Source organism: Pseudopipra pipra, chromosome 14 (assembly GCF_036250125.1).
Source record: "Pseudopipra pipra isolate bDixPip1 chromosome 14, bDixPip1.hap1, whole genome shotgun sequence".
NCBI classification, from domain to species: domain Eukaryota; kingdom Metazoa; phylum Chordata; class Aves; order Passeriformes; family Pipridae; genus Pseudopipra; species Pseudopipra pipra.
In genome coordinates this window covers 11,176,268-11,198,549 of record NC_087562.1, presented here as the reverse complement: position 1 = coordinate 11,198,549, position 22,282 = coordinate 11,176,268, and the positions used below count along the sequence as shown (strand labels likewise).

The 22,282-nt window shown below is 39.4% G+C and overlaps 1 protein-coding gene across 2 annotated transcripts in view; it reads right to left on the bottom strand.

Annotated features, from left to right (window-relative positions):
- Positions 1-11,429: 11,429 nt before the first annotated feature.
- Positions 11,430-22,282, bottom strand: part of NKD1 (NKD inhibitor of WNT signaling pathway 1) — a 111,819-nt gene continuing 100,966 nt past the window's right edge. For both annotated transcript variants that reach the window (XM_064671152.1, XM_064671151.1), the window contains 2 exons: positions 19,119-19,249; positions 11,430-18,385 (listed from right to left, as the gene is read on the bottom strand). In XM_064671152.1, coding sequence (XP_064527222.1) covers positions 17,811-18,385; positions 19,119-19,249 — 706 coding nt within the window. In that variant the 3' untranslated portion in view covers positions 11,430-17,810. The remainder of the gene's footprint in view (positions 18,386-19,118; positions 19,250-22,282) is intronic.

Sequence of the window (22,282 nt, the reverse complement as noted above, 5' to 3'; positions counted from 1 at the left end):
GGTACTTTGCAGTCTCAGTCTAGTTTCCAGCAGACAGATGGTAATATTAAGACGTTGATACATTTTAGACTCCAAGCCCACAGAGCTGTCTCAGCAAAGGAAAAGACTGACTGGCAGAGAGCCCGGACTCCCATCGCAGCCCCCATGGGTGCTCCCTTTTCCAGGGCAACACGCCCGGTGCACTTGCTCTGTGAGTAAATCAAGCAAAGCACACACAGTTCATCAAAACAACCTTTTACAGCTTCAAGAATAATGAAAAAGAAACTTAAATTCAATGCTAGCAGCCAGAAGATACAGTAGTAACACCCCCTTCTACAGCTAATTTTCCAGTAACATCACTGGATGTTCTCCTCACGAAAAATATCTGGTTTGGATCCAGAATATGCCTTCCTTTTCATCCCAAAACTGTTTAGCCTCCCCAAGTGACTATCACTCCATTACATTCTCTAGATCCTAGGTACAAACCCAGTTAAATAATTGACACTTTCCTTTGTTTGATTCAGCACACATCTTTTGTCAGTGTTGAGACACTAGAGACCACAAAGCAACCACTCTAAATTTCCAAAATGAACTGTGCTGTTTTATACTTTCCTCTCTGATGCTTTTCCCAGTATTAACTCTGCATCTTCTCAAAATTATATCTTGTCAAATTAAGCACAGTGGGTGGTACACTCATTATTGTTAGGTAAAACCACTGACAGAACATTCATTTCCTGTAGAACAACAAGGATTTTTTGCCAAATTCCCATCTTGATTCTACACTTTTTAAAAAATCCACTTTTTCTTAATCTCTTAAACTTGGGCTAAGCAGAGTTTTGAGGTTTGCAGAGCTGTTCTCCAGCTGAGTGTTTCCTTTTAGATATGCACACCTCCTTGTTGGACATTCATTATCAAACCTTGTGTTTGCCTTTTATCTACAAGTCCTCTTCAGTGTTCAGCATAAACTACATGGACACCTTGCAGATTGACATTTCTTCATTCATGCTTTACCTTAAACAGCATGCGAAGACATCAAAGAAGAGGAGCCGACTTTGATGTTACAAAATGAAAAACGCCTCATGATTTGCCAAGACCAGGGGAACTTGTAGTTTGCTCTTTTTTCCCTTAAAGAAATACTACTGCTTTCCCCATGAATATGTGAAAATCTTCGCTATTTTCACCAAACTTGTATAAATATTTTGTTCCTGGTAAAACATCAAGCCACATCTCATTGCAGTCTGTTAAATATGGGCCCTGGTGCCTAAACTGCAGTGTCTTGAAGGAACACACTTCATTTAAAGAGCTCATTTGCTTCGCACCTGTGACTTTGCACACAAGGAGTGTCATGAACCCCGGCGTCACCTCACTAATGCTGATAATGACTCTGCTTGTGCTGAGTTTTTCATTCACAGGTCACTGAGAGGGATTTACAAAAGCATGGTCATTCCTACGCTGTAGATAAAGGAATTGTGCAATAAGAGATGTTATTTGGTTTGGCCATGGAAGCAAATAGCCAGCAATAAAACAGAGCTGCCCCAATTCCTTGTGGGTGCTTGACTCGGCAGCTAACTCTGGTCATGAAATCAAAGTTGATTTCCTCAACACCACAACAGTCACAAAAAGTGCCAATAGCCCTGGGAGGAAGCCAGACATACCTTATCAGAAGGTGCTGCACACCACAATAGGAAAGACCAGATTTGGTTCATAATTCATGTTCCTATTGTTTTGAATACTAAGAAGGGAGGTTTTCTTTGCGTGTTTGCTTTCATTGTTTGAAGTGAAGAGCTGCCCTGTCCTTATAAGGACAGAAGGAATGTGCATAATTAATCCAAGGCTAGAGAACAGAGACATTAAAAATGAACATTTGTTATTGATTTCCCAGACTGCAGTGAAACTGAGAAGAATATCATGGGAGGAAAAGATATGTAATTAAATGTGATTTGTTCGAATGCTGCCGAGGTAGGTCATTACATATGTATCATTCAACTGCATTGCTTCAACGTAAAGCACACAGTTCCTCTCCCTGGTACAAAATCCTTTGATTAACCAGGCTCCCTTTATTGGTGGAAGGGGCCAGCCCTTTTGTTGTTTTGCTGCTGGCAGTGTTGCTTGTGCTATTTCTTTAAGACTCTTCATCAGATGTGGTTTGTCAGGAACATGCCTAGACTGTAAGTCAGAACAGAGCTCATTTTCTTTGATGTGCATTTGTAATGTGACTGCTCCAAAAGGAGGGGAATGAAAACTTTGGTCACACTGTTAATCTGCAGGAACTACATTTTAAGCAACTGGATTCGCGTAGGCTCTGCACGTACTGTAGTGTCAGCTACTCCTTTCAAACAGAATTTTATCAATAATTGGTGCCAACACAAGAACATATGTCAAACACTTAACCACACCCAATTCAGCAAGAATGTGTTTAATCCAGACTTTCTGCTATATTTTCAGTTTTGGACCTGAATTTTTCCAAAACGACACATATAGCTACTCTAATCTCATTTCTTGCTGTATTGTGCTCAAGACCAGCACAGTTACCACGAGTTTCACTATTTGGCTCCAGTGTCACAGGTTTTGTACTCAAGGCTTTTACCCTTGAGCAAATGTTTTGCACACCGAGAAAATCTGAAAGTGAAAGGGTTACACTTCCTTGAAGGTCCACTTGAATGACTGTGAGAAGAGAGCCAAAATGGTAATCAGATCCCTATGAGATCATATTGAAAGCAGCCATGCCTATTTCACAGAGTCTTCTGATGTTGCAGGAGTCTGTAAAACATTTAATCACTGGAGTTTCAATAAGTTGAGATTTGTTGTGAGTACTGTAGAGAGCACTCTTCTTAGATAAAATGCTGCCTAGTAATGCTCTTACAGCTACATGAGCCAGAATGCAATCGAATATCCATGGTGATTTAGCCTTGCACCGTCATCCCAGCGAAGGAGATGCAGGATTTTAACAGCTACATAGCAGTGGATTAATATAACTATTCGTTACAATTCATGGGAGGCCTGATCCAGCTTCTGTCACAGTAGAAGGAAAGATGCCATTTGATTTTGCTGTGAGTTTGGATGGGGTTTTGTGTATCTGATCCTGTAACTGCCCTCCACTGCCACAGAAGCTTCTCCAGGGCTCTCTATTACTCTGCTGCCCAATGGCACCTACACAGCTGCCTGCCTGCTCTTATTACTCAGTGGAGCCCAGGTGATGCTAATTCTGTCAGGCAACTAAGCCTTGGTACAGAGGGGCTTAATAGCTAAACCTTGTCTACCTTGTTTTATTTTATTCAAGCCTGTGAGGTTCTGACTGACCTCTAATTTAAGTTTGGCATAAACCATGTTGATGTCTGTCTCTGAAAGAAGTATTTGAAGATGGCTCTGCGAAAACTCACAGATGTGACTGCATGTGGATGAAACCTAATCAGCTTTGCTGACAGGGTACCATCTCCTCTGGCTCAAAGTGTGCAGGGAGCCAAGAGACAACCCTTGCTAGCCAATCTTCACTAAACAGGAAGCAATCGTTATCTAGTTAAGCTTGCACCAAATAAACCTTTTGTTAAACCTATATTTTGAGAAAGCCCTTCTCCACCATTGGTATGGTTTGAAACTTACTTTGAAAGACTCAGAAACCAAGCTAAAACAGACCAAGATTAAAGAGCAAATAATTCACACAGATCAACCCAAAAACCTCTTCTGTTCTCTTGGAAAGATCCAAACCTGCAGACTGTCAATGGAACATTGAAGAAAACTGAAAGATAGTTTATGCCTCTCAAGGGCTTAAAACAAAACAAACACCTGAGTCCATTTTATGGTACCATTTCTGTCTTTGCAAGTTTGTAGGTACCAAGGCTAAAAGATGGTTCAGTATATGGTTATATTGTGTTCTTTCTGCCTGTACAATCAAAATACACATTAGACAAAAAAACAATAATTACCTGGCATGCTAGAGCCAACCACATAAAAAGGGTGCCTCTTACCAAAGAACACTGAATTTTCAGAGATGGTTCCTGAAATATGCCAGGTTTGAAAATGGAAGCCTCAGAGCATCAGTCCTTTCCCCTTGGCTGACAGGCACTTGCATAAGAACAGAAAAGGCTTTCCAGCAGATATTTTGAGTGTCAGGGGAAAAAAAATACTCATGAATTAATGTGGATTTTGAGGAGAACGATATTGCCTAAAAATACCATTGTTAGTACAGGCTTTTTTGACAGACTTGGCAGATTTTTGCGGCACCTTCTGACTGTAAAAAATTGTGTGTGTGACTTAACCGTTTTATTTCTACCTTTTGGAGTTTAGTCTCTGTCACTGTTGCCCTCTGCATTCAGCTCCTCTGAGCATCCAGTGCTCCTGACACTCATTGTTATTCTGCTCTCTGCTTTCAACAATATTCCAGTGAGATTCTCTCCTTGTCAAAGCACTGACTCAGTCTACCTTAGAGAAATTGCCTGTTGATCTCTGAGACACAGGTGAATCTTTCTGGTTTCACTATTGTTATTAGCTGGCCAAGAGTGCCAGGATTAAAATGTTTAACAGAAAAAAAGTGTTCTCAATGTTACTTGTATCACTTAGAGTAAAAGAAATCTCCCAATAATTTAGTGTTTTGCTGTGCTTGAAGGTTGAACATTGAGTAATGCTTATCAGTATCACATTCACTTCCTCCCCCCAGCTTTGCTGCTAGTGCTCAAGTCCCACTCTATAGCCCCTTTTTCAGGCTGCCTATCAGATGTTTTTGAAAAGAAGTGTTTGGAGGTATGAGGATTAGCCAAGTGAAATCCTGTGTGATCCCTTTGTTTCCCAGGTCAAACACTGAAAAGCACACCATCTATAAGCCATATTTATCCCCCTTTTTTCTTGAGCCCAAAATAAGGCCTGGTCAAATCACCATAAATATTCTCATTAAGCATTAGCCTATTCTTAAGGAAATAGTTCTCAGTATCAACTCAGCTGCAAGAAGCCCTTATTAGTTTGTAAAGCTGTATAGCAGCAGACTAGAGACAGAAAGGTAAAGGAAGCAGATTAAATTCTCAAGTATGCCAGTTTAAGATGCCTACATCTAGTCACAAACTATGCCCTTGTCTGCAGCAGCAGCAGTCACTTCTCTACCAGTCTGGATGCATTCAGGTGAGGGAAGTTCTCCAGCCTGAACAAACCTTATTTCTAGCCATGGTTTCATGCAGCCCCAGGATTTTCTAAGCTGTAGCCAGCAAGGATTGAAGCACTCCAAGGCTGGGCCGCAGCTTCTGCTGCTCCTGCACTCCTTCCAGCCTCCTTGCAGTCCTGCCAAGACCCTCTGACACCCCACTATGTTGCTCGAACACATCCAGTAGCTCCCCAAGGGAAAGACCTTCCCTCCCTGAAATCCTTCCCCATGTTAAAAGACTAATACATAACCACAAACAAAAGTAGAGGACTAAATACTGTGCATTTAATAAGGGCAAAAAGAATCACCAGAACTATAACAATGAGACCAGTCCCCAGCACAAGGGATTGGGATACTGGAAAGGACAGGAACACCTGTTTGCTGCATACCTCAAGGCAGTCTCTGCTGAGAAGCTGTGGGAAGTAACTTCTTGATGTTCAGAAGTTTATCCCGCCCCTTAAACACATGCAACACTGGCTGCTGTCAGAACTGTACTGCTAAGCTAAAGTACCTGCAAGCATTACCTATTTTGGTAATATTTGGTAATGCAGATTTGGGGCCTTTATGAGGCATAGTCATCTCCAGAAATTTCATAAATAAACCTGCTCATTACTAGCCTAATTAACTGATCTCATGTAGCTGCAAACCCTGGTTAAGGAAACTGGTCCACTTCCTCCACAGTGGCAGATAACAAGCAGTGATCCAAATACTTCTGTCAAATATTTCCAATAGCTCTGAAATCTGTCAGAAGACAGTGGGTATGTTGTATTTTTCCTTGGCACTACAACTATAGTGTATAGTACCACAGTAACATCAGACTCTCATTTATCCTTCCCCAAATGGACTCTTGCAATTAAGGGAGAAAACCAGTTCACATATCTTTTTAAAGACCTAAGAAGTGCTATCACCCTTCAAACTATTATACCCCTCAACTTAAAAATATTATCTACACAGTATTCTCCTTACCTGAGAAGCTCAGAAGTAGGAATTAGATGTTTGAACTCCTTCAGCAGTAAGAGAACAAGGAAGAGAAAAAAAATCAATCTACTGCAAGTGGCCACTATAGGATATTGGAGCTGAAACTCTTGCTGTTAATTGAAGTACTATACTGTACCAATCAAAATGATTAAGAACTTAATTGTATCTAACCGTCTATTGGTAGAATTTTGAAAACCAATCATGATAAAATATATGAGCAATTTAAGCCCTTACTGTAAAGAATTACAGTCGTTTAATTTAACTCATCAACAGCACAGCAGCCTTGACAATATGTTCTGTATGTTCCAGTGAGCACTGACAGCTTACAGGACATCAGACCTGTGCATGAAGATGTAGCTTTGTTGACCCATAATTTCCTCAAGAGTCAGTTACTTGTGGATTGCAGTTAAACAAGTTAGGGTTGAGCACTTAGATCTCAAAGAATGAAAAATGGGACTGTAAAAGTATTAAAACAAGCACAACTTGGACAGAAAGGTCACAATAAAGAAAGTGTGTTTGTATCTTACAATAATGTCAGTACTGGTGATGACGAATGAAGTAACCATCAATGACACTACCTTCTGAAAACTCCAGGTTTCAGCTAAGAGATTAAGTCTGGAATTAAAATAGAATTAAATTTAAGTTTCAGAATTCACTGGATGCTGTACTGGAATAAAAGAAAATTTGTGGTCTGCCCTATGCTTCTAATTGAAGCAGTTTAGCAATGCAAAGTTAGAGTTGACTATTACACTTTCAAGAAGGAAAGAAAGAGCACCTCTTCACATTGAGCATTTTCATCTTTCAGTCTGAGCATCATTACAAGCAAAAAATTCAAAATTGCCCCAGCCCCTCAAGCTTTACAACTTATAAACTGCAAAACCCACAGCTGAGCCAAGCCTTTCTCTCTTGGAACTTGCTAGAGCAGCTTGTGGGATTATGGCCCTAAAGTGTCCCTTCTGCCTCCTATTGGAGCATAAGAGACTTTGAAACATCACAAATTCATTTTCCACATGGAAAATGATTTTCAGATTAATTATTTTCTTCATGGTTATCCTTAAGGTAGTTTTCTACTCAGAACTCTGAGAAAAAAAAGGGGTGGTGGGGGTTTGTTCTGGTTCCCATGCAGTCTACATCAAAAGTTACCAGGGCTACAAACCAGTTAGCAAGCAAGCTGACAGACCTAACCAAGAGACTGCTGGGCCCCCTGAAGGAAAAAAAGAAATGACTGAAAGACATCAGAAGAGGAAAAATAAAAAATTAAAGTCCATGGTGTTGTGCTAAGCTGGTCAGAGCATGCCCACTTCATCCTATTTAGGGTGAAAGTGTCTAATATTATATCTGACTGGAAAAAAAAAAAAAGGAAAGAAACTAAATTCAGAAGTTCTGAACATTTTTCATGCTTTTCCCCTGGCAGTCAGTGCTGCTGACTGGCCCCCTTGCAGCCATGGGGAGCCACAGTCACTCCCTGGCTGTGCAATGGCCACCACGAGGGCGGCATCGACCGGGCTCGGGGTGTGAGGGATCCCTTGGCAGCCACAGCCAGAGACAAATCAGGCAGTTATTTTCATCAAAGTGATAGAAACAGAGTTGATCAAAACAAGCAGAAGGCACTGTTCTGTTTGGTCTGTACACTTTGTACACTGCCACTTGGGAACTTAATTAGTCCACATGCTTCATGTTTCTATCTTTAGTCTGATGGCATGCAGCTGTTCTTTTCAACATCGCTGCCTACTGCCCTTGCCCTGCTGTTGGGGTACGGTTGTAAATAGAAAAGGCGGGATTGCCTCAAGTTTAACCCTCTGCCAGCTTTTGCTCATTGCCTAAAACAGAATATTTTGGCCTAAATCATGAAGTAAATTTTTTCATTACCTCAGGGGAGTTCTGTCATGTGGCGGTGGATGGAAAGGAATCCTGCAGCCTCACAGTGCTCATCCCATCCTAGGGCCACCCTCCCGAGCCAAAATGCTGAAAAAAAATCAACTCTTTTAAGGGCAATCATGCCTGTTGGAGAGAGGGGGAAGCATTTTTGAGTCATTGCCAGCATGAGGTGAGGGGGCAGAGCTGGTGCTGCTTCCCACCTCAGCTGAGGTGGGTTTGGGGCAGAAGAACAAGCCCTGACATGAAGTATGAGGGAATGTAGCTTATTTCAGGGTATTGAGGCCTGGCATTTTCCCCAGAAGATCTCCTGCCATGATAGACAGTGATTAAGATTGTGTAAGGATTTAGGAATAAAAGAAAAAACAACCAAGAAGTGAGGTTTTGATGGTCTTTTCATATGGAAACAGGAAAAAAAACCATCTACTGAAGATTCCCAGCTGGCCAATGAAGCCAATATTGAGGAAAGACTCAGCAAGAAGCGTGAGCTCCCACTCCTGGTTGCCTCTGTGTTCAGCATCAGGATAAGCCTCAACACCCCTATTTATGGAACAGAAAGAAGGACAAAGCTGGCTTTATAGTCTGAGTCTGCCAAGAGGAGAAGGGAATGCCCCTATGCACTACATGCAATAAATGAGGGTCTTCAAAGTCCTGTCTCTTATGTCATTTCTTTCACAGAGTGTCACAGCCTTGGCCTTTCAGCTGGGACATTCATATCTCCCAGTTGGAATGCAGTTGGCATCCCCAAGCCTGGCTGTAACCTCCCAGTTCAGAGAACAACTAATTTTTCTGAGCAGTTAAGAAGTTACACATTCATCTGCTCCTGAGGTTAACCATATCAGTATTCTCCACCTCCTGCCTCCCCCTTCCCATTAATTTTTGTCTCTTGTAATCATTTTTTTCTCATATCCCAGAAATTCCTGCTTCACTACCTTGACAGTGATGTTAACATCAGGTGTTGCATATCATGCCACACTCATGCATTTTACATTCCTATGACATGGCAGACTTTGATACAATTACAGCTTGGCTACATATCTTAATTTATGTTACAATATTGCTGTAGTGATATCGGAGACAAATGTTTAATTCACAGAACCTCAGTTTCAAACTACAGTCCCTGAATGCAAACAGCAGACTTCAATATATTTTCATCAATTTCTTAGTTCATAAAAATCAATTTTTGTAGAGTTTTTACACTGTACATAAAAGACTGTGGCATCAATTAGCCTTAATTCTTTTTTTTTTTTTCTTTTTTGGAAACCTCTTTGTAGGAAAATCTCATATTTCAGCAATTTGCATTATCCACACAATCTGCTTTGAAGTTCTAAGTTATGGTAAGAAAAGGATCCACTTATCTGCACATAAAAAATGTTCAAAGCTTATAAATTCCCTGAAACAGATGTACATTATCATTGGATTTGCCTTTCTCTCTTTGCTGTTGCATGGCTAATAGAGTTTCATGTGCCCCCTCACATCCTCCCCATTTAGCATCTTTTCTCTACAGAAGCATGCACCCTACTGTGCCAATCCACACTTCAAAGATTTCTGTCTATCTATTAGAAACAAAGCACAAAGTGAGAACATATGGCCCCTTTTAAATTTCCCACATTTAAGTCAATATCGTTTCTTTTCTCCTTTGGCAAAGAAACATAATAAGGTTTATCTTCTCTCTTCCTAAATCTGCTGGCTCTCTCAGACTGCTTGTGCCAATTCAGCAGTTACTTTGCAGCATCAGACTTGGCAGCACATATGAAAACAAAATCTCTAATTTTTTAAATTGCTTTTATTTCTTCAGATCAAGAAGATGCATTTAAATGATGAAAAAGGACAAAACGTAACTGCTCACTTTCAGATAAGTGGATTTTAAACCCATGAAAGGGCACAACAGAAAGTCAACAGCAAAAAAATTGTCTTGTTCAAGTTATTTTCGCGGTGACATCTTTCCAAACTGACTAAAGGGATGGAAGAGCATTCTAGAATCTAAGGCCTTACCAAGTACAAGTACCTGCTTGTCACACATCCCAGATATTCCACAGAAACCCAGTGTGCTGGGATTGAAGGGGAATGATTAGACACTGTGAGACACTGATGCCCCTCTTGAGGAAAAAGGACAGTTACCTGTCTCAGAATCATTTTTCCTCCTAGGTTTTCTCTGTTGATGTCACAGACATAGTGAACATACCTCTTGTGTGCTGGGAAGAAGAAATTTTGGACCATTTCTTTGGAGTAACTCCATCCTGCACATCCTTGGGGAGATGAGTAACAGGGCACGCAGGATGCTCATGGTGAGGTCTCCTGTTCAGAGGATTTCCTTTACAGTTGTGGGCTACAGAAGAAGTATCTATATGAATAAAGGCTCCAAGTAAAACAAACTTCATTAACTATTGTTAGAGAGATCAGCAGACACATAATATCCCGTGAATGCTGAATTCCTGATTCAACTATAGGAAAAGGGGCTGCAGTGGTGATGTTTACAGCAGAGGAAGGTATGACAGTCTTGCCCTGCTCCCGAAAACACAACTTGCTCCTTTAATTCATAGTTATTAGCTAAAATGACTCCATGTTTCAGACTCATAAGACAACAAGATTGTAGTCTTTAAATTAATTGATTTTAGCATCCATTTATTAGACAAGGAAAGTTCTTATAAAAACCTGTCCCTGATCAGTGGAAGCTAGGAGTGTCCCAGGACCCTGATTCCAAGAGAGCGTAAATTGAAGTACCTCTGCTTACATCTGTTGATCCACTAAAGCTGCACAGAGTTACAAAGTTGCCATGGAAACCTATGGAAGTCACATCCACAGATCCACTGAGGGTCTGGCCTCATTCAAACAGCAAGTTGTGACTACAAACATCAAAAGTAAAAAATATTCCCTGGGAAGGCTGTAAAGAGACAGGAGGAATGCGAGGCCCACAGTGCTGCATATTGCTCCACTTCATACTTTTGCACTTACTGGAAACTCCAAGTCTCTTTAATTGAGCTTTTCCTCCCTTCCATTCCTTGCAAGGTGAGAGGGTTAATTGCTTTGGACCAAGACATCACAATTTTTGTACTCCTGCTTCCTAATGGCACATTGACCATGCAGAAATGTCGTGTGCACACCACAGAGGAGTCCATACAGCACTCAGAGCAAGGATGAGAATAGCTCCAGACCTCCCAGCCATGGATATCTATAAAGCACTGTATCTACAGCTTTAAAAATCAGCACTGGCCAAGTGAGACCTTAATGCTAATTGCCATAGCATTTCACTGTTTATCTTAGTTGAACTAGAGTTACCAGTCATGGTTGTTAACAACCTCAAGTGGCACTTTATTCATCTATCAACAGTCTTATCCTGTGAACAAGCAAGCAAAGAACTATAAACACCCACTCCAAAGTCACTTTGTAGGTTTAAGCTGAAGCCCACAGAAAAAGGCTATTCACAGACTGTCAGTGAGAACAGACAAAATACAACCTCCAAACAAGATTTTAATCTACAAAGTTTTATTTGTCTTTTTAAACTTGTAAACCATAAAAAGAGCTTATCAAATATCTGAAATTAGTACAAGAAAAAATGATGACTCATATAGCAAACTGCATTTGTAAGGTCCAAATTCCAAGACATGCATAGGGCTCTCCTGGCTTCCATTTATGAAGCTGAGGACAAATTTGGCCCAGTTTGTTAGGTGTTTCTTTAGAAAATTCACAAAGCCTCAGCGTGCTATACTTCGTGAATAGAACAGAACAGGAAGGAACAAGTGTAAAAATAAGCACTCAGCACCAGAAGGATCTGAACCCCATATCTTCATCCACAAAATACAATACCAAAAGAGTACATCTCTTAGCTGGTAGTAATTACATCTGCTTTGTCTCTATGGACTAGGCACTCGAAGGAAGACACAAATCCCACTTCACAGACGTGTCCTAAAAACCAGAAAGCGCAGTGCACTTCATTATCAGCATGTCTGATATTGTTAATGCTTGCCCATTGCCAAATTTATGAAGCCCCTTAAATATTATGTCTTCAACATTCTTAAAAAAAATTCTGGAACTTCCTACTCTCATGCCCCAAAATGAGACAAGCCTAATGAGACAACCAACAGGCCCAGTCTGCCATTCCTTGTGATACAAAGATTATCTGTTGTGTCAGTAGATTTCACAGGCATATTTTAGCTAGTGCTTAGTGTTTAGAAAAAATCAGGACAAACAGCAAAGCTTTGGGTAACATTTGACCAACTTATGTGTGTTTGTAATCAAAGAGAAAAAGAAATGATGCCACTATTCAAAACATGTTCTAAAGAATATTCAAAGCATCTGTAAAACACCTCTGCTTATAAAAAATTTTCCCTCGGCTCGGACAGGGACTCAGGAAACCAGGGCATCATTCCTTATTCTGCCACAGCCCCAGTGGTGATTATCTGCAACTTTCCTTCCTTGTGCCTCCCCCTGTACACTGGAGATCAACCTCTTATAGAAAGTCTTTCAAGTTTTCCCAGTGAAAAGCATTTTATGAACTACTGTTGCTATTTTATAAGCAATAAATGTACCATAAGAGATTCAAAAAGGTAATATGACTATAGCTCCTCCATACAGCATTTTCCTGCCTCCTGTGTGTCTCCCCCAGTCCCTCTGTTGGACGTTTCTGTGCTATCCCTACATTTCTCAAATCTTTCTGTCCTTCTCTTTCCAGTCTTTCTTCACAGCTCTAACCCTCACAGTAATCTGCCTGAATAGTCCTTAAGTCCTGCTATTTAAAAAAAAAAAGAAATTAGAAGACCTCATCCATATGATTCCTGTAATTTTATGGTATTTAGAATTGAATTGTCTTGAATTACATAAAAATATAAAAGTAAATTAAAACATCATTGAAAACCTCATTATTTAGTAATTATAATCCAAGCTTCAAGTAAGATGCAGTTCAATGTCTATTGAATAATTTCAGTATAAAGTTATTTGCTTTTCTATGTCTGTTCCTTTTAGACCATTTTGGGCAAATTTTAAATGTGCACACAACAACACAAAAAGATCCCAAAACAGCCCCTTCAAAATCAAATCAACTCAACATCTGTCAAATATGCAAAGAAAATAAATTATTATGTCATAATTTGAGGCTGGTTTTGTTGCTAAGGGCATTAGGAAAGAAATCTTCTTCCAGAAGCTATTTAGAAAACACATTAAGTTTAATTTTTATTTCATGGATTTCCAAACATGTTTCTGCTTGGTACATTTTAAAAAAAGAAGTCTGACAACTAACAGGATGCTGAATAAGACTTGGTTCCCAGCAAAGCCATGAATAAGTCATGTTTGAAAACATATTTTCAGATCTTGATGAATTGCATCAAGGTAATTAAAGGTGAGACATGATTAGCTGACATGTTTCCAAACATGAACATTCTTGCCTGTACTCCAGGCAAAAATTATGGTGAATGTTTTTGCAAATTTTCTAGCATGATGAATTTTTCTCAAGTATAATCTAGGCCCCAAGGGGCCCAACTTTCCTGTTAATTGGAATACAAATGAAATCTGTCATTCAATAATTGAGGTACACAATGACATATGGAGAACAGTATGCATTCATCGTATCTGTATATTTATGTGGCAACTTGTAGACAGTCAAGCACACACAGTACTGATCCCTTTTTAAAAAAACACCTCTGTCAGAATCCATCTTGTTCCACTCACTAACTTCTGCCAGAGGACACACACACACACACACAGACATATATATATACACACACATACTTGTATCTTTAAGGTACTTCTCCAGCTAAACCTTGCTATTCTGTCCTCATGATTACAGAGGTCATATACTTGGCTTTTTAATTTGATATGGCCCTAAGGGGCTGGTCTGCCAATATGCCAGGAGCATCTGTACCTCATCATCCAAGGGCAGAACTGGGTCTTCATTTCTAGCAGTGATTAAATGACATGTGGATGTTTCAAACACATTTGGAAGCGTCTTGAAGTCCTCCAGTGATATCAGTATAAAGCACAGTATTTGCTGCTAATCTTAGTTAATTTACCAGCTTGATATCTTACAGTAAAACTTCCATTTAATATTAGCTACTACAAACCCATCAGCAGTAAGATGCATAAAAAATAAATACTGAAATTACTGGCTGCACATTATGCAGACTTCAAACCCACCTTCCTGGAATGAAATTATAGGCTCCCTGCAGCCAGTGGGAATCTGTCAGTCTTGCCAGAGATTTCACTGGGACAGAGATTTTACTACATGGCCTTAGCTTAGTTTACTCCATATTAGGTGGTCATGAAGTTGCGAGAAGAGCTTATCAATCCTTCTTTTCAAAAAACTGTCTTTCCCAGAATTGCAGCTGGTAGAGGTGAGCAAAATTTTTCCATTGAATTTTTTCAGCAAATAGTGCAAATTTTGGGATCGGTTTTGTTTTGCTGAACTGCCTTGTGTAAAACCCAAAAAAGTCAGCGGAAAGGCTGGAGTTTTCATCTGAAATGACTTGATGTCACTCCATTTTACTTTTAAATAGTAACAATATACTCAACTCTGATATTTTTTCCCTTGAGAATAAAATGTTTTTTTAACCAGAAACAAATTTATTTTAAATCTTGATTCAGCTATAGTTTTGAACAACTTAAAATAATTTTTTTTTTAAAAAAAAAGGTTTTCAGAATTAATAACAAGATGAAAAATCAGTTATTCGACACAGGTCTAACAGCAGGGGACAAGAAATTTAACTTTGAAACTTGATAGCTTAAATATAAAACCAAAGCACACCCAGTCCATACGTAATTTCCTGATCCTGTTCCCAGAAACATTAATGCAAGCTCTTTCATCAGTGGGATCTGCAAGCACTGAGAGCAATTGCAATAAGCCCCTGAAATCCACAACAAGAAGAAGGAAATATACTTTCTGAACTAGTAAAACTTTAATTAACAGGGGGTTCTCTTGGCACAGTTTTTGCTGTTAAATAAATAAAGCATTTAGTCAAAACCATCTATATTTACTATACAAAATACTGAAAAGCAAACATATTTAAAAGATACGGAAATTTAAGGTTCTGTGAAAAGAATCTGTGCTACATGTTATTCACACTTAATGCACATAACACAACTGCAACACAGTATTTAGATACTGTATATTCATACATGGCTGGTGTAAAGGTTTAGTATGGGGATGCCACGTTATTAAAATGTATTTTTGTTTCACAGAATCTGAGGAAGGCAGAATTTGTCTTTTGAATCTCCAAACATAATAAACCTAAACAAATCAATGCAATAGTCAGTTGTGTTCTGTTTCAGAGTTTGCTTGGCACAGCAAGTACTGCACACCTCTCAATCAGATGGGATTTTGTTATTGGTGCTGTTATCTTTTCCAGCAAAATATCTTTGGGTGAAAGAGCATTTATACTCCTTTGCTTCCCTTTCTTAGAAAACCTCACAGTTCTGAAAGCACTCGAGTTTTCCAGAATGTTTTCTGGTTTTCAGCAATAATCTGCATTTAAAAAATTGACTACAATTTCCACCTCTCATTCTTTCTGGCATATGCTCTACTGAAAAGAGAACAGCTTTAATTACTCCTTCAAAACAAATAGCATGGCATCCCTTCTTGGATGGAATGTACACTGTGTGTTTGCATGCGGTATAATGTAAGTCACTTGAATACATCAGACTTTGTTAACACTATAATATAAATAAGCTTATTCCTTCTACTAGACATATAAATGCCTTTTTTTGTTTTTTGCAGTCCATAATTATATATACATTGAAAAAGAATGATACACAAGCAGCAAAAAAGGCTTAGACTAGAACAACTCAGTGGTAACTAACCAAATTTGTGGCCTTTTCATATTTTCAACACAGAAAATTCTGCATATAAATATTTTTGGACTTTAGGAATTTTAAAATAAACAGAACAGTATAGTTGTCACACAGATCAAACACATTTTAAAAACATTTTGTTAAATTTAACAGAACGTGCTGTTGACAGCTAAAAAAATAAAATAAACCAGATTTTTTAAGGAGGACAATAAGTCTAAACATCTGCTGATCCAGGGAGACAAGAGATGGACCTAATTACCAGGAAGCAGTGATTCTATTCAAATTCCATGAAAAGGCAAGGCTTTCCACTCTTCTTTAAAAGGTGATGTCTCCATGTTCTTAGAAAGGACAGCATCCATCTAAAACTGGTCAGCAATAAGGTAATACCCCATTTTGGACTGATCAAAACTCTAGTCAGAAAAAAAAAAATACCCTAATCATAAAGGGCTTATATCAATGTTGGATAGTTACATTTTACAATATATACTATTGACAAAATACCACAACATTAAAAATAATTAAAACCGAAAGAAAATACGTTTATAGAACAACTATGTTTCCATGTAAGAGTTCTCTACTTGAATGTTCCAAAAGAAATGTAGGTGTTTTCAGTCAGTTTCTGCCTGCAAAATGGTGATCTGTACAAAACCCAACTGAATCTATTATAAATCTGGGCTCCAAAGAAAGCAAAATTTGAATGTACTGACCCTTTTTTTTTTTTCACTTTTCCAATTTGCTTTTGACCTTCAAATTTCTCAGCAGCCATTAAGGTCTTATGAGTGTGGTCTCATTCTCCTTCATGGAATGGAAGCCCTTTGATATGGAAAAAGCAGAAGAGGCCAGAATGATTGTGAATGACACTTTTTGTACATGTTGAATCGTCTCTAAAATGGGAGAAGCACACACTGGTAGGTGCTTGGGAAATTTAAATTGGAGGCACCAAGAAAATGCCATGGGATATGTTTCCAAAAGGTCACTGTTGTGGGGAAAAAAAAAAAAAGTTAATATTCAAACCACAGATTTCTAAAACACAACAAAATGTACCTGAGAGTGTGCATATTTATATATATATATTTATATTTATATTTTATATATATTTGCCAACATTTAAAGTGAGAAAGTATATTTTCCTCAATTCTTTCTCAAAACAAAGAACTGTGGATTTAAACAAAACAAACCCCCCAGTCAACCCCTCTCCTTCTCAAACCCCTGTGAATGATACTTATGGCCCAAGCGCTGAAGTCTAGTGATGCTTTGGAAAACCCCATTTCACATCCTCCTCTTTTCATATGGTTACCCCAAACAGAGTGGAGAATAAGCAAGAGAAAAAAAAAAAAATAAAAGAAGTATATTTAAATATTACCCAGTATATAACAGACTGTACTTGTGTCAATGAAGAATCTCCAAGAAAATAAAGTGTGAGTCATACAAATGTAGCCCTGTTGACAAGTTTAGCCAATATTTCCTCGTAATTAAGTAATTTGAAAGGATGTGAACACAAACAGGCTACATGAACGCAGTATATTAAATTTCCCCCCTGTAGCACATTACAATCAATAAAAAGAAAATAAAATCTGAATAATACTAGAGGTAGCAGCTGTTTGTATTTTCCATTATCTGAGTATCTCTGGAGTCCGACTCTTCGAACATTGCTCCCCTGATAAAAGGCTTGTGTGCGATCAGCCGACATACAGCAGAGTGGTAAGCTAGATGTCTGCAAGAGTGTTTGAAGTATCTTTCCTATTACAATGGAAGTAGTACTTGTAAAGAAGTGCGTTGACGACCTGTATTAAATCACAGCTCAAAAAGCTATGGTTGTTTGCTGTTTTACAAGCCACTTACAAACAAAAACAAACAAAAAAATCCACAAGGTGTTTGAGTAAGCTATGCGGTTCCACAACACATAAATAGGGTAAGTTTCAAGAGTTCCATATAACCTCTAAAATATATGCAAGCTGAATATTAATGGAGTAATAATAATATTAATCATAGTAATGCCTTAGTTCTGGTATCACAAGAATGCATTTCCTTCATGTGGGATGATTCTTGGAGGATGTTGGTGGGATCTCTTCTATGTCTGGTAGAAGTGGTGGTAGTGGTGGTGGTGCTCGTGATGGTGGTGGTGTTCATGTCTTTGTATCATTTGTCCAACTTGGCCTTCATATAAAATGACTGTGGGCAGGTCTCTCACATGTTCCTTTTCCACAACTGTCCCTGGAGACTGGAAGGTTTTGCACATTTGGTGATTCTCCTTTGCCCTCTGCTTATGCTTCTTGTGAATCTGTTGAGATTGCAAGGGAAGGTAAGGTAGATTCTGGCCCACCCGTGCACTTGGGGAAGCCATGGGCATGGGCACCCCTTGAAAAGGTTTATTTCTAACTGCCCTTCCAGGATGCACAGGGGCGACATTTTTGCCCTGGGTTTTGGGAGACCTCACAAAGTGCTTGTTTGAGTCCTGGTTCCGGAGCCTCTGCTGGATTTCTGCAATCTTGGCATACGAACTTTCAGCCAGATTGATGTGGTTTGGATCCACCACTTGAGATTTCCTATGATGAGCATGGAAGGTTTCAGGCTCATGAGAACGGGATCTAGTTTGATTCACAATTCTGCCTGGTGGGTCATGTTTTTGAGCTGCTGGAGGAGATCCTAGGAAATAATAAGCTGAGTTAGTCATCTAGTATTTCAAAGTTTTAATTAGTAGCATGCAGTTGGCAGGGACAGCATTATCGGCAGAACAAATTTTTCCTAAGGAAGTGAATGCAATTATAGCTGTCTAGATTAATTACATTCAATTATTTGACCAGTAAATAATACACACACAAATATATATCTATCAATAGATAGATATAGAAGGATGAATGTGTGTGTGTGTGTGTATAAGCATCTTTACATCACCTTCTCTTGGTCACCAAAACAACTGTGAGTGGAATAGTAAAATCCTGGCAGAGGGTAGGGAAAGGAAGGAAATCCAAATCTCTTTAATTTGGGGACAGAAGCCAAAATTCCAGATATGAACCCACATTCTTCTATTTTTGGGTCAATAGTGAGTACAAAATATGTGCTGGTATCATCTCGGGAACAAGCTCCAACATCCAAAAGTCAATCCTTGCGTCACCCATAGACTAAATAGTTTAGATGTAAAGATTGTTCTTCTAGGCTCACCTCCAAGTTTAGCTACACAAACAAGTACATCAAAGCAGCCTTGCAGCACATTGGCCATCCATTGTGATACCACCTTCACCAGTAGTTATCTTGCAGTATTCACTATTCCTCCCAGTAAGTCACTACAGACAAATCACACAGGTTTGCAGTTCTCTATCCCTTATATGGAACATGCAACTGAAGAAAGAAAAGATGATGAAGTTGTAACATCAATTACCTGGCCCAAACTTTGACGTGTAGTTTTCTATTCCTGCAAGATCCAAATAGTGGTTTCTCCTTTCAATGTTCTCATCAACACAGTGACGATAGCACCCACTTTGCTCTGGATTGTTCTCACTCTGGTGGTATCTGTCAGCAGGAAGCAAAATTCCTATTCAGCAGAACTTTTTTAAGGTTGTTATCACCATCTGCAAACCAACAACTAATGGCCCCTTTGAAGTGACAGGAGTTGCTCACAAAGAAACAACAAACGCTTGAAATCCTGGATGACCGGATTTGCTAAATCGATAGGCCTGAACTGGCTGTTCCTTCCCCTCACATAAATCAACCCTGATGTTGCAAAGCAAAGGAGGCTTTCAAATTGCATCATGTGTGCAAAAACAAATAAAAATGCTCCTTGGGTTTATTACACTTTGTCTTGGGGCCAAACCATGCAAGTGATTCTCCAATTTGGACATGCCAAAGAAAATCTGCTGTTTGATTCACGACCGTTCCCACCACTGTCAGGAAGCACTGGGCTAAGACTCATGTCAGATAAATGTTCATGTGTATCTGCTTCAGAAAGACAGGCAACAGCACAGATGTAGGAACTAGAGAGAGTCTGAGAAGAGAAGGTGTTGGTAGGACACCCAAAGGTAAACTGCTTTCCAAAGTATGATTAATAAGGTCAGATCAGACACTGGCTTTAGAATCTCAACTCCTTTTCCTGCTCAGCTTTGCAATTTTATTTATAGCAGAACTATTTCCTGAGAATGAATATCTGAAATACCATTCATTTATGAGGCAGAAAAAATGAGGCAGAGGTTTACAGTATTGTAGCCCATAATGCCAAACAACTTAATTCAGTAATTTAAATGGATGTCTGCAAATATGAAAATATTTTCAATATAACGAACAGGATAAGCAGAAGTCTCTTGATTAAGTTCCTGCCTGTCATTCAGACAGTTCAGTCTCCAAGACCACAAGATTGGCTTTGCTCTTTTTCTGTGCAATTGCGCTGATGTCAACCTAAGACCAGAATTTGGCCTTCTATCCTACACCAGTTGCTAAATATGGGCTCTTTACTGTATGGTGCCCAGTACTCTGCTTTGAGTCTATTAACACATTTTCAAGTTTCCAGAGGCTGCTGATCCCACAGAGCTTTGGCACAGCTTTCCTGGTCTAGCACAGTACTGTTCAGGGACTTTACAGAACTGAGTCCCCCCATGTCTCTGTCAGACACAGGTCTACAGCTTCTTTGATAAAAGTCGTAAGACTTGACCTACCTGGAAGATCATTTTTGCTCTACTTTGATAGAGGTAGAGTCTCCTGAATGGAGGAGAGTCTGCCTGGAAAGCAGGTAAGCTTTAAAGACTCTGAGTCAGCTTTGAACTCCAGAAGTGACATGGGGTACTGTCAAAAAAAAGAGGGAATGTCCAGATATTCTTTATTTTTTGGATACATAGCCAACACGGTACCTTTCCTGCCTCAGACACACCTTTACAGGTTGTTATGCTTTAGCAGGTCAACATAAAAGGTGTCTGGGGCTAGAACCTGTCTAGTTGAAGTTGCCAGGCAACTTCACCTACAGAAACCATTGGGACTTGCACACATGTGCTGAAGACAATGCACAGTTCACCCAGAAAAAACTTGGTTGGGTTTGATCCAACACAATTAAGCAACACTGTATACAGCACTGTCTGTTGGAAACAAAGTTAACAGGGAACCTGTTTTTTTGTTACTGTAATAAACTCAATCTCTCATCAAGACAGCCAAGAAGAACTATGCCTCAACCCTACATTTTAATAGCTTTCCTACAAGCGAGATGACGTTCAACAATATCCATGCAAATATACGCAGCGAAGCAATTATACACAATTATACACTGATGAGAGATGTGCTCCAGTGTCAAAGATGACTTCAAGTACTTCTGAGAACTGAAGTGTCTGGCGTCCAGCCCCACAGTGCTCTCTTGCACACACATGGGAAGACTCAGGCATGCATCCACCACGCATCAAGAGCTGTGTAAAAATACACAGCCTTGTTACTGGCTTTTTGGTTTGGTTCAGTTTTGGTTTTAATAAAAAATGGCATCTGCTGAAGTGTTTGTGGAGTGTATGAAAGCCCTTTCTAAAATTCCCACGCTGGAGTGTCACCCTGATGGTAATAAGCACACAACAATATATCAGGAAAGGGGAATAGAGCAGTGACAGAGCACAGGGCAGAAAAATTGAGGGACATTTCCTGAAAGCCTCACTTACCCAGAACATAGAGTTTAAGTCAGTCAGGGAGAACTAGGCTATCTAGCCATGAATCTAGCTACTTATCTTGATACTTGTATTAGCCCTACAGGTGAAAACTCCTGCCTGTAGCTTCCAGCAGATGAAAAATCTAACCCATCTATCTCCCAACCTTCAGGATAAAAACATTTCTATCCATTTTATCTTGAATATTAATCACACCTCGCCTAGAATTCCTAAGTGACTGAATTTGTGAAATGTGTGCACTTCTCACAAGTCCTCATTGCTGCTTTCAAAGGGGAAGCCTCTGCATTAATATTGTGAGATTCTGATGTGAGTCTCAGCAGCTTTCCTGAGGGTTATCAACTTGGCCAGGCTGCACAAACATCCCTGGAACACACACGTGTGAACAGCACACTCTTCACTCTGTCCACATTTAATGGGGTGTAATAAAAACTGTCAGATGCTGACCATTGTCTGATGCTGATCTGCTCAGACCAAGATACAGATTTGTTCTGTCTATGAAGCCTCCAAGCAAAGGGATGAGAAGGACAAACATTTTGTTCCAGCATTGGATGCTTCTATGACTGTGGATTTCTTTGGAAGTGCTTGCCATTCATAGAAACACTACATGTGCAGAACCAGGATTTTAAGGTGAATGAGAGGGAGACTTCAAACTGAAAGTGGATTTTTGCACTAAATTATCAAACAAAAACAGTCTATTAAATTCACACAGGGCAAAGCTTTGCTAATGGGCAGAGGGAATCTGAACACCACAGCTGGGCCAGCAAGTAAAACCATTCAGTTGCACAGAAGATTTTGTACAGAGCTGTTGACAGAAGATTAATAGTAATTTAACTCTTCTTTTAATCTCAAATTTAATTGTACTGGGATAACTTACTAGCATTTTTTCTCTATCCAAAAAAGGGAGGTACTGTTCTCT